Raw genomic sequence first — 11,589 nt, forward strand, 5'->3', positions numbered from 1 at the left:
TTAACAGAGTTTGTTTGAGGCTATTCCTGAAAGCATTTTAGAATAGAATTTCTGAAAACAAAAAATGAGAGCCATTGCAAAGTTCATGTTCTGCAAATTCTATGTGATTTCTTTCCCCCTTAAACATTAAAGATTTGATAAGTTAATCTCTTCTGCATGCAGTTTAGCTGCAGTTAATTATTATTTATGACTTTGTTTAACAATGTGGGGGGCATGGTGGCTTAGTGGTTAGCACGTTTGCCTCACACCTCCGGGGTTGGGGGTTTGATTCCCGCCTCCGCCTTATGTGTGTGGAGTTTGCATTCTCCCCGTGCCTCAGGGGTTTCCTACGGGTACTCCCGTTTCCTCCCCAGGACATGCATGGTACAGTAGGTTGATTAGCATCTCTGGAAAATTGTCCGTAGTGTGTGATTGCATGAGTGAATGTGAGTGTGTGTGCCCTGTGATGGGTTTGCACTCCGTCCAGGGTGTATCCTGCCTTGATGCCCGATGATGCCTGAGATAGGCACCTGAGGTAGTTCGGATAAGTGCTAGGAAATGAGTGAGTGAGTGAGTGAGTGAGTGAGTGAGTGAGTGAGTGAGAGTGTGTGAGTGAATGAGAGTGTGTGTGCCCTGCGATGGGATGGCACTCCGTCCAGGGTGTATCCAATTATATAAAAATGAGATACAATGAAAGTTGGGATGGATAATAATTTCTGCCAAATGTAATAAATGTAATTTATGGCTGAATTGCAAGTCTTGGCTAAATTGTGATATCAGTGTCTAATTTAGTCAATCACCAATCTACAATGGTGTGAAAAAGTGTTGGCCCCTTCCTGATTTTTTATTTTTTCGCATTTTTGTCACACTTTAGATCAGATCATCAAACAAATTTAAATATTAGTCAAAGATAACACAATTAAACACAACATGCAGTTTAATAATGTGTCTCATTAATTTTGTTATGAATAGAATAATTGAAAGACTTGGAAAATTTGGAAAAAGTGAGAGGTGGCCAAGGAGAGTAAGAACAAAGGAGTATTTCTCAATAATACTCTGCACATTTTAATTAGTTCCTTTGGACAAAAGATTTTGTTTGTTTGTTTATTTATATTTTTCAACTTATTTTCTGTTCACAAGCACACACACACACACACACACACACACACACACACACACACACACACACACACACACACACACAAACAAATGTACAAGCAGACAGCTGGTCTCTGGTTCTATATATAAATGTGTTGGGTGTCTGATATCCAGCATAAAGATAGTGCCAAAGGACAGTCTACTCTTGAAGCTCATATTTGTTTTGTTCAGTACTTCCACATTCACAAAACAGTCCAACAAACACCATTTTCATGCGTTTGTATTATAATACATATATGATCTACTGGAGGAAAGGCATAAAGGTTTGAGGATGGATATGGCATTCATATAGTAAGAACACGATCTTATTTTTATGAGATTTAGGTCATGTTTTGGGCCTGGAGCAAATGCTTGTCCCCAGTCTCTCATTCAGGTGAGCTCAACCGAGACTCAACCAAAGTCACCTTCCTTTGTCAGATAACCTACAAGGAAGCAGGGAAGCTATTTTAGTCTAAAAATGGTATTTCACTGACAATGATTTATCTCCCAAACAGTGCTGAGCAAATGTCACTGGCACATACGGAGTGATTCATGCCTCATTAATGAAAGAACTCCTAGCTTGTGCAGTCCCTTCATTCTCCATGCGCAGTATTGGGGACGTGAACATGATGCCAAGTGATCTCTAATGACAGAACTGAGCGACAGACGCGCTGTCTAACTTTTGTTTCTCTAAAGGTGAATCCGGTTTCCCTGATGATTTGTCGGACACCAGGACCTCGGAGACGATTTACTACATTACATAGAACCCAGCCTATTTTAAGCGGCAATTAAAAAAAGAGCATTGTGAGTCATACTTTGACAGATAGCCGATAATTCAAGTCTAGTTTCACATATTGCGACGCGTAAAAGCTACTCCGGACTTATTTTCTATGCTTATTAACATAATGTAGGTTATTGAGCATAATGTAGACGATGTCAGCATATATAACCCGTTGCTCTAACGTTTCCCAGTGGTTATTTTTGGGAAAGCATTTCTGAGAGTGCTCTGCTTATGCCAACGAATCACCGCTACAAGGGGAACATGACTAACGTTCTCTCATGAAACCTTTGAGAACTCAGAAATGCATTTTTATTTTTTTTAAATAAAATAACCTTTCCAGTTTGATCCATTAAGCTTTAACAGAGTCTGAAGTGGTCACCTTTATCTGGGACTAGACACTTGCTAAATTGTTTGGCACAGGATCTTACGGAACACTTTTTCGCGATTACACAGGTGGGATTATGGAATCTGTTATTCTTTTGGAGCAGAATAACTTTACCTCAACCGAGGCACCACTGACACATCCGTTGTGCACAGAATGGAACAGAGACCCAGAAGGATCCGTTTTTCATCTCGCTAATATCCTGCTGGTATTAGGCTTCATGGGCGGTAGTGGATTTTACGGATTGATCTATATGTTTAGTTTTATGTCGCTCGGATTTTTGTGCTACTCCTTTTGGGCATGGTCCAATCCGTGCACCACGGACTCGTTTTCGTGGGCTTTTGTTCTCTTTGTTATTTCTGTTGCTCAAGTCGTCCATGTTGCATACCGTCTGCGGAGTGTGACTTTTGATAAGGACTTCCAGGATCTCTACGGAAGCATGTTCAAAAAGTTGGGCGTGTCTCTCATTCACTTCGGCAAGATAGTCTCTTGTTGCGAGCAGGAAATCCATACGATCGAAAAAGAGCACTACTTTGCAGTCGAGGGCAAAACTCCTATAGATAAACTCTCTGTTCTGCTCTCCGGGAGGTAAATATGGACAACCATATTTCTACATTCTATACATTGATGGATGGATAATCATTTAGGACGATTTTGATCTCAACAGAACCCTTAAAAGTGGAACTTCAGTAGCTTTATTTTCGAAATATGAACAGTTCCTCAAGAAACCTACAATTTCAGAAACAATGGTACATTAGTTGGGAATGTGCATGTGTTTTACCATAAAGGCACATCCATTAATGGTCTTTGAAGATGTATTATGTACACAACAACAACAACAACAACAACAATAATAATAATAATAACAATAATAAACATTATTGTTATTATTATTATTATTATTATTATTATTATTATTATTATTATTATTATTATTATAACAACTGAAGATAGATACTAAAGATGCAAAAGATGTTGAATTGAAGGGACGACACCAGTGACAAGGGGATTTACAGTTTGGCACTTTTTATTTCTGAGTGTAATTTTACTGAGAACTGTAATTATTACAGTATATAGTGAGTCCCCAAATCTTTTAGAGTTGGCTGACAGTTGGCATAAGGATGGATAATGCTCATCATTGGATATAGTCCTAGAAAAAATGTTATATAATGATGCACTTTTGTAGAGAGCAAGGTTATTCACTCAATGGGGGAAATGTTTGTCCCAACAGAATCCGTGTTACAGTGAATGGAGAATTTCTACACTATATCAACCCTTTCCAGTTCTTGGATTCACCTGAGTGGGATTCACTCAGACCGTCGGAGGAGGGAGTTTTCCAGGTTTGTCGAATAAAAACCCGCAAAATATTGGAACGCGTTCTTGTCATTTCACAGTTGCTTTATTTTTCTTCCCCTTTCTTTTAGGTAACACTAAGAGCAGACGATCGCTGCACATATGTCGCTTGGAGACGCAAGAAGTTATATCTGCTCTTTGCCAAACACCGCTATATCGCCAAGATATTTGCGCTGGTGGTGCGCAATGACATCGCCGATAAGCTATACTCGCTGAACGACAGAGCGCTGGACGCACACGGCTTCCGCTATGATCTACGTCTACCAAACTTCTGCCATACGTCTCAGGCACAGTTAGAAAAACCACACAACAGTTAAAAACATGACATGACCCCGATCTAGAATGTCCTTCCACTTATTAAGGAGGAGGTTTGTCTTAAAAAATAAGAAGGAAGTCTGCGGGATGAGGTGTATTTCCCAGAGATTTGTCTTTTCAAACTTTTACAAAATCCAAGTCCTCATCTCGCATGTTCAGTACATCAAAATTCTATGCATTCTTACTCTGTTATTTGCATAATATTAAAGTTCTAAACTTTCGTGTCTTAGTAAATCAAGGATGCATGTTTGAATAGCTATCTAAATGTTCTCAGCTTATAGTCTAAACGACATTTAGATAATGCTTTTGCACATTTGAATTCTCGAATAAAGAAGATTTTTTAATCAACTTTTGCTCATCGTGTCTTGATTACTTGTGGGCGGAAAACGCATTCAGATAACTGATATCCGTTTTGTTATGTTGCTGACCGTGGTGCTGATTTTCATTTGTTGCGTTTCAAAACAAACCCAGAAACATACTAACTCATATTCAGTCTTTTTTAAGGGTTCTTTTGTGAGTCCCTTGTATAACTTCATTGCTCTTAAAAAGGTTCTAGTTTGGTGCCATTTCTACTGTAGTGATCTAAATAGAAGTTCTTAGGTTTTCCAAAAGAAGAATAAAATCTTGAGAGCTCCAAAATTATATATAAAGAAAAAGAAAGCATTCACGAATAATCATAAACAAATAAACAAAAGAGAAAAAATTACACAATTTTAAAACTACACATTGTAAAAAAAAAAAAAAGGTCCATTCTATAGGTTATTGCTCCACATACTCACTTCAGGTACACTTTCTGTTTAAGGGTTTGTGAACACCTGGCCATCAGACCCATATGTACGCCTTTCCTCAAACTGTTGCCACAATGTTAGAAGCACATAATTGTATATAATTTCGCTTCACTGGGATTAGAATACCAACTGCACCCCAGGTATTCTCACCCGGCATCAGCGCCTGAACTCACTATTACCTAATCCTGTAGCTGAATGGCCAAATCCTAACTTCAACACTCCAAAATCTAGAAGATTGGAGGTTATTATAACAGCAAAGGAGGAATGTCAAATTTGGAATGGGATTTTGGGAAGTGTGATGGATGGGTGTCCACAAACATCAGAAGTCTCATGCTTTTGTGAAAACGTCGACATGAAGTGTGTAGTTCGGTTTTGATGAGCGCCTTCTAGCGGTTTAGTTGTTACTGCGCGTGCACTTGGCGCTGTGCTTGGTGTCAGTGTGTGAGCTTCTTGCCCATTTTAGTCGATGGCTGTCAGCAGGCTGGAATGCGCGACTCACACTGTGCAGCCCCCTGCTCTCCTGCACCAACACACACTCACTCACCTCACTCACACAGAGCCTTCTCTCCCACGTCAGTTACTAGCGAATTATTAATGCTTTCTTTTAACTGAGTGCGAAGACGGTAAGTGTTTAAAAGCTTTGTATTTTATTTTAGAATCATTTGCATTATAATCTGGAAGATGTTATATCTGATCTTTTTTATCTGGTGCAATCTGGCTTTTTTACTTGGTGTTAATATAAAATTTTTCTTTGTATTCTTGTTTCTTTGTTGATTTTAACGGAATTACACATGACTTAGGGTACTCGAAGCCAGAATTTGGGTTCAGATTGAATATTGTATAAAAAAAATCTTACTGACGGCTGTCCAACTTAAAACAATCGAGTCTACTGGCCGGTTTATACTGTTCACGTTGATTTGTTTTGTGTATGCGCTTTTCTAATGTAAAGTCATTATTAAAATGCTCTCTACCTTAAAAATCAATGTGATGAATGTCCATACACATTAAATTGTGCAATTTTAGCATGTGGTCCTAAAACAGTGCCATTTTATCACGTATTTTCCATAGACTCCACTCCAGCTTATTGCCCTTCAGAATGTCAGGCATGCCAGATTTAAGCATGACCATGAGTCCACTGGACATAAGCATGACACCAGTTTATGGTACCACAGAAATGGCAGAAAATGTCACATCTTGTCAGGAGTGGGAGAAAGCTCATCATCTACTTTTCCATCTGGGCAACCTGAGTTTAGTTGTGGGCCTACTCATTCCAACCACTGTTGGCCTGCACATGATCCTCCTCAGACTTCTACTGATGACAGGTCAGTTTGAGCGCACTCTGCTGGCCACTTGCATGGTAATTTGTTGGCATGTCCTTGCTGCGGTCTCACATTCATTGTTCGGCTAAAGAATTTTCTCCCTTATTAAAAAATACATGTTCAAAGAGATAAAATAAAATCCCCAAGATGTGTCATATCTTAGATAGATTAAATTATTGATGTTTAAGAGGATATTTGTGCACTATAGTTGTCACATATAGGCACAAATAGGCACAGGCACAAAGAACATAGGCACATAATAAATGCACATAATAAACACCACGTGGGGGCACAGTGGCTTAGTGGTTAGTACCTCCGGGTACTCCGGTTTCCTCCCCCGGTCCAAAGACATGCATGGTAGGTTGATTGGCATCTCTGGAAAATTGTCAGTAGTGTGTGAGTGTGTGAGTGAATGAGAGTGTGTGTGTGCCCTGTGATGGGTTGGCACTCCGTCCATGGTGTATCCTGCCTTGATGCCCGATGACGCCTGAGATGGGTACAGGCTCCCCATGACCTGAGAAGTTTGGATAAGCGGTAGAAAATGAATGAATGAATGAATAAATACCACTGTTACACCTAAATTATTACACATGTACACACAATGCAAATACAATATTGCAAAAGCAAGACAAAACTAAAAAAAAGACAAAAAAAAAAAAAAAAGATATTCCACAACATTGGTAGAAATATTCAGATTCAGTCTGCAAGTTATGTGTTCAGGGGTTAGTGTTCTAGCAGGAGCATTCACAAATGTAATCATTAATGTATGTATAATATGTCTGAGATGCAATAAAAAGTTGTTTATTACAAGAGCAGTGGGATTTTGTCCTATTGCTCATTCTGATGAAAAGGAACAGGTTAGCATGCTGGGACAAAGTCATTTTTAAATAATTTAATAGTGCAAGTTTCCACACTGCAGATTTCAACTAAATTATACAAACCTTTTTGTGTTGTCAATTAATTTATATCTTCTTGAATAAAGGCTTGTGTATATCAAAATCACACTATCTGGTGTTTCCCTTTTAAGTATAACTAAATTTATTTGTATTAGAAACAAATCTTATATTAAGACAAATCTACTGCTTTTAATTAACTTGGACTGTTTAAGTCTATATAAATCAGGGGTGTACAATCTTATCCACAAAAGGCTCACAGGAGTCACAGCAGATTTCACATGTTTAGACAATTGATCTTGTCTTTCAGTAGACTTAGATGTTGCTTCTACTTGGTTGGATTGAAAACCTCAGAAACCCTGGTTTAGAGTTAAACAGTGCAATGGAACTAAAAACAGTATATTGTAGTGCAGAACTTGACTGAAAATTGAACTGCAATGTCTATCCAAAAAAAATGAAAATTCAATCTTTTTTTTTGCAGGTTGCTGCTGGTTTATAATCTGGGCTGCTCTGTACAGGTGCACACTAGATGTATTGGTTTGGAATGCTGTGTTTCTCATAGTGAACTTCATGCATTTCTTCTACTTGCTATACAAACGCAGACCTGTAAGTTCATTCAACTATCATGTCTTTATGTCATATATTTCGGTTCTTAGTGTCTGCCCATAATGTCTACAACGGCCCTTTGCTTCAAAGTTTTGTAACAATTGATCATATTGTCAATATGTTACATTTCAAATATGTTTGGGCTTTGATAAATTTTCAAAACATTTTGTACATTTTATTTGTTTATTCTGATATAACTATAATGGTCAAAATCACACTATGGTGTTTCCCTAAAGGTTTTTTCCTCAGGTAAATGACACTGTTGCCTTCCAGATTTTTGTAAATATGCTTTGTGACAATGTGCCTCTTGTTAAAACTTAAACACAAATATATATGTTTATAATGTCAACTTGCAGCATGATATAAATTGTTTCCTGTTAGTACAGCAGAGCCTTATATCTGTATCCATTACAATAATTTCAGGAGATTTGTGCTTTGCAATTACGATTAATTTTTAAATTCAGCATTTGTGGTTACAGTAATACTTCAAAAAAGTGACAGATTGTTTAATTTGTAAGAAGAACAAAACACTCTGATGCGAATTGAGGTTGCAGGGTCACCTGGAAACTGAGGCTAAATTTTGAGTCCATATACTCTGAGTCCATCACACCTTATCACTCCTGCCTATGAATATTTGTGGATAAACAATCTGTAATTTTTGATGCAGGCATTTTCTTTGTATTCCTAGATTAAGATTGACCGTGAGCTGAGATCAGTGTATAAAAGGATGTTTGAACCCCTGCATGTACGTGAAGCTTTGTTCCAGAGGCTCACTGGTCAGTTCTGCACCATCCAGACTCTTAAGAAAGGCCAAGTGTATGCTGCTGAGGACAAGACCTCAGTGGATGAGCGCCTCAGCATTCTCCTCAAGGGGAAGTATGTACTGTAGCTTAAGAGCATTCTAGCACTGTGGAAAACTAATGTTCCTAATAAACCAACACATTCTGGCTTTATTACCTTGAACAATGCAAGATAATCTGACCATAGTGCATATATATATGAATTTATTAGTTAAATTCTATGGCCATTTTTACTCAATTTCCCTTGAGTAAAAAGCCTATGAAATTGTCTTGCAGTCAGCTAGTATTTTAATAGAAAATATTTTCTCTCTCTTTACATTTTTTTTTTTGTAACTTTTTATCATATCTCCATATTTTCCTATAATATCTTTCATGAGCATGCCTGTGCTTTTATTACAGAATGAAGGTGTCATATCGTGGCCATTTTCTTCACAACATTTACACTAATGCCTTTATTGATTCTCCCGAGTTCAGATCAACACAGATGAACAGGGGAGAAAAGTTCCAGGTAATGATCTTGAGTCCACATCTAATTGAGTATAGCTAGAGGCAATGTCTTCATCAGAGGGTGTAGGGGAACAGGACTTTCTTGTGCTGGCAACATGATGGTGATGAGTAACCTCTTACTGACAGGTGACAATCACAGCTGAGGAAAACTGCAAATACCTGTGTTGGTCTAGAGAGAGGCTGACTTACTATCTGGAGTCTGACACATTTCTGAAGGAGGTGTTTAGGTACCTCATTGGCAAGGACATTACTAACAAGCTGTATTCTCTGAACGACCCCACTCTTAGTGACAAGGTAAGATGACCGTAATGTTAATGATTAAATGAAACTGACTCTGATAGAATTTTGATACTGTTGATGTGCATAAATGAAACTGACTCTGATAGAATTTTGATACTGTTGATGTGCATGGCATGGATACACATCCTAATGTCAGTTACTACTATGACGTCACTGTCTTGCAGGCGGTAAAGAAAATGGAGAGGCAGCCGAGTTTGTGCTCCCAGCTCTCAATGATGCAGATGAGAAACAGCATGGCCAGCACCAGTGACACAGATGATGTGCTTAATCAGATTCTTAGAGGTGGATCAGGTGGTTCATCTGTTCGTAAGTTTTACCCTGCTAACACCACCTGTTTGTTTATCAGCTTTTAGCACTAATGCTAATCTTGCTACAGGTCTAATCAAAGGTCACTACGTGTACATTCAGTTGGCTTATAATATATGTCCAATTCTAGAAAATATGAAACATGATTTCATTTCCATTTTCAGTTATATAAACTAATGATTTCCATGTCCAGCATGGTCCCTCACCATCACCTGAATGTCTGGTGCTCTTCTCCTTCCACATGGGCTCATGTTACTGCTTCAGTGTTTCTCTGATCATATTTCCTCCTGTCCCTCCTTTAGCTCTGACCTCAGATCGTACCTGATGGGGCTGTAAGACCTTTTATTTTCTCTCACCACCTCTCTGACATTCCCCCCCACCCCAAATCACCCAGTTATTAGCTTAAATGTAACCAAGTGACTTGATGCATTTCTCTATAAATTCCTAACTGTCTCCCACTGTACTCAAAGCGTGCCAATATGGTCATCTATCATGGATCTCACCTCATTAACTTCATAATCCATCACAACCCACAATCCTATGACTCAGCCTATCATAGAACTGTTGCAACTAATGCTTAGCTTTATGAACAGTTTCATTATTGTTGAATTGATGAACTTGTATTGTATTCCCCCGCCAATTACATACACATGCTTTTGCTTGAAGTTCAGCAAATTGAGTGTTATACAGTATAGTCCAAATATTACTATTCTAACTTGTTACATTGCTACATATTGTATTTTTGTTGTATTACAAATACACTGGTCAATAAGATGTGCGGTTAATTAACAACTCGTGAGTTTAACCAAAATTCACACACTGTATAGAAGTATTACATTTAAACATATGATAACATAAATAAAGTTTGCAAGACAGGGTAATAACAAATGCATCTGAGCACCAGAGTGAGCTCTGGTGTCATATCAAAATGTCCAAAAATACATGAAAATTGCATAAGTGTTTCATAAATTTGTTCAGCTAAAAAAAACAACAACTAATATATATATATATAAACTATATAATGTGCACACAATATATGTCTATAAACACCTACATGTATGGATCTAATTAACAATAATGTATACAAACCCTTTCACTATTCAGGGTTTTTTTGTAAACCGTAACGTGTAATTTATGTTAGACATTTTATTAATGTAACTGCATGTGATTGAAATGACAGATTGACAACATTTAAAATAACCTATAAAAATATCAACATTGTAAATGCATCTCCTTTTTGACATTGTGACTCTTGTTTTCAGAAAATAATCCACATAATAAGGCCTCCATGACTATGAAACCAATTGAAGAAGCCATGGAAGATGATGTTTTCGAAGGTGATTCAGCTGACTCCCAAAACAGCCCAGAACCTGTGTAGGATGATATTCCAGATGACGTTTAAACTGATATTTGATGGACTTCTGTGTGAAGATAGACTGTTATTGATCAGAAATGACTTTTGGGGTGAGGTCACATTCTCTATGTACTGTAATATACAGAATAGACAGCTTTTCCAATCAGAGATTCATGTCATTAAACCATGATAGCATCTTGCAGGCTGTGCTTGCTCTGCAATGGCTTAGCAAATGCAACTTTTTAATAGGAGCACGAGGAACATTTAATGTTTTCTAAGTATAATGATATAAATTCACTATGTATTTAAAATCAATAGTTAGCTTATCACTTGGTACACAAATGCAAACACTGTGCTTATTTCCTTTCCTGTTGCTTTCTTTAACTATGGATTGAATAAAATAATTAAATAAATTAAATAAATAAAAAAATACACTATGAACAATTTGCATATTAATTTTTATAATAAATATGTGGGCTCCATGAAGCTCCCACGTAGTGAAACAGAAAAGAGTGCACCATATCGTTAAGTTTAGCATTAGTGCCACAGCCATGTGGAGCCAAAAGTGCAAAACTGGTCAGGTGCTCTGGTTGGAAGGGATGGATGGCATACTCCCTCTATCCTTTCAATGACAGTAATCACCAGCCTGTCATGAATTCTGTGATTTCATGAATGTGGGACAGGGCAGATAGCATTTTTATTTCCAAGTGAGCCATTTGCAGCATGAGCTATAGTTTGACATAATGTCTGCACATTCAAATGCAAATTT

The 11,589-nt window shown here is 37.7% G+C and overlaps 2 protein-coding genes across 4 annotated transcripts; both read left to right on the plus strand.

Annotated features, from left to right (window-relative positions):
- Positions 1–1,932: 1,932 nt before the first annotated feature.
- On the plus strand, positions 1,933–4,295 carry popdc3 (popeye domain containing 3). Its single transcript, XM_027149726.2, has 3 exons — positions 1,933–2,867; positions 3,511–3,619; positions 3,704–4,295. Exons 1-3 carry the CDS (start codon positions 2,359–2,361, stop codon positions 3,947–3,949), a joined length of 864 nt encoding a protein of 287 aa, XP_027005527.1. The 5' UTR covers positions 1,933–2,358; the 3' UTR covers positions 3,950–4,295.
- A 920-nt stretch (positions 4,296–5,215) lies between these two features.
- Positions 5,216–11,261, plus strand: bves (blood vessel epicardial substance). 3 transcript variants are annotated; one of them, XM_047811866.1, is made up of 9 exons: positions 5,216–5,358; positions 5,804–6,057; positions 7,429–7,553; positions 8,242–8,429; positions 8,753–8,861; positions 8,987–9,154; positions 9,325–9,451; positions 9,769–9,798; positions 10,729–10,820. In XM_047811866.1, exons 2-8 carry the CDS (start codon positions 5,832–5,834, stop codon positions 9,789–9,791), a joined length of 966 nt encoding a protein of 321 aa, XP_047667822.1. In that variant the 5' UTR covers positions 5,216–5,358; positions 5,804–5,831; the 3' UTR covers positions 9,792–9,798; positions 10,729–10,820. The 3 variants fall into 3 exon arrangements, with proteins under 3 accessions (XP_047667822.1, XP_027004752.1, XP_027004753.1); XM_027148951.2 differs by lacking the exon at positions 9,769–9,798 and having other exon boundaries at positions 9,325–9,466; positions 10,729–11,261; XM_027148952.2 differs by lacking the exon at positions 9,769–9,798 and having other exon boundaries at positions 10,729–11,261.
- Positions 11,262–11,589: the final 328 nt, after the last annotated feature.

Source organism: Tachysurus fulvidraco, chromosome 3, assembly GCF_022655615.1.
Source record: "Tachysurus fulvidraco isolate hzauxx_2018 chromosome 3, HZAU_PFXX_2.0, whole genome shotgun sequence".
In the NCBI taxonomy this organism is placed as follows: domain Eukaryota; kingdom Metazoa; phylum Chordata; class Actinopteri; order Siluriformes; family Bagridae; genus Tachysurus; species Tachysurus fulvidraco.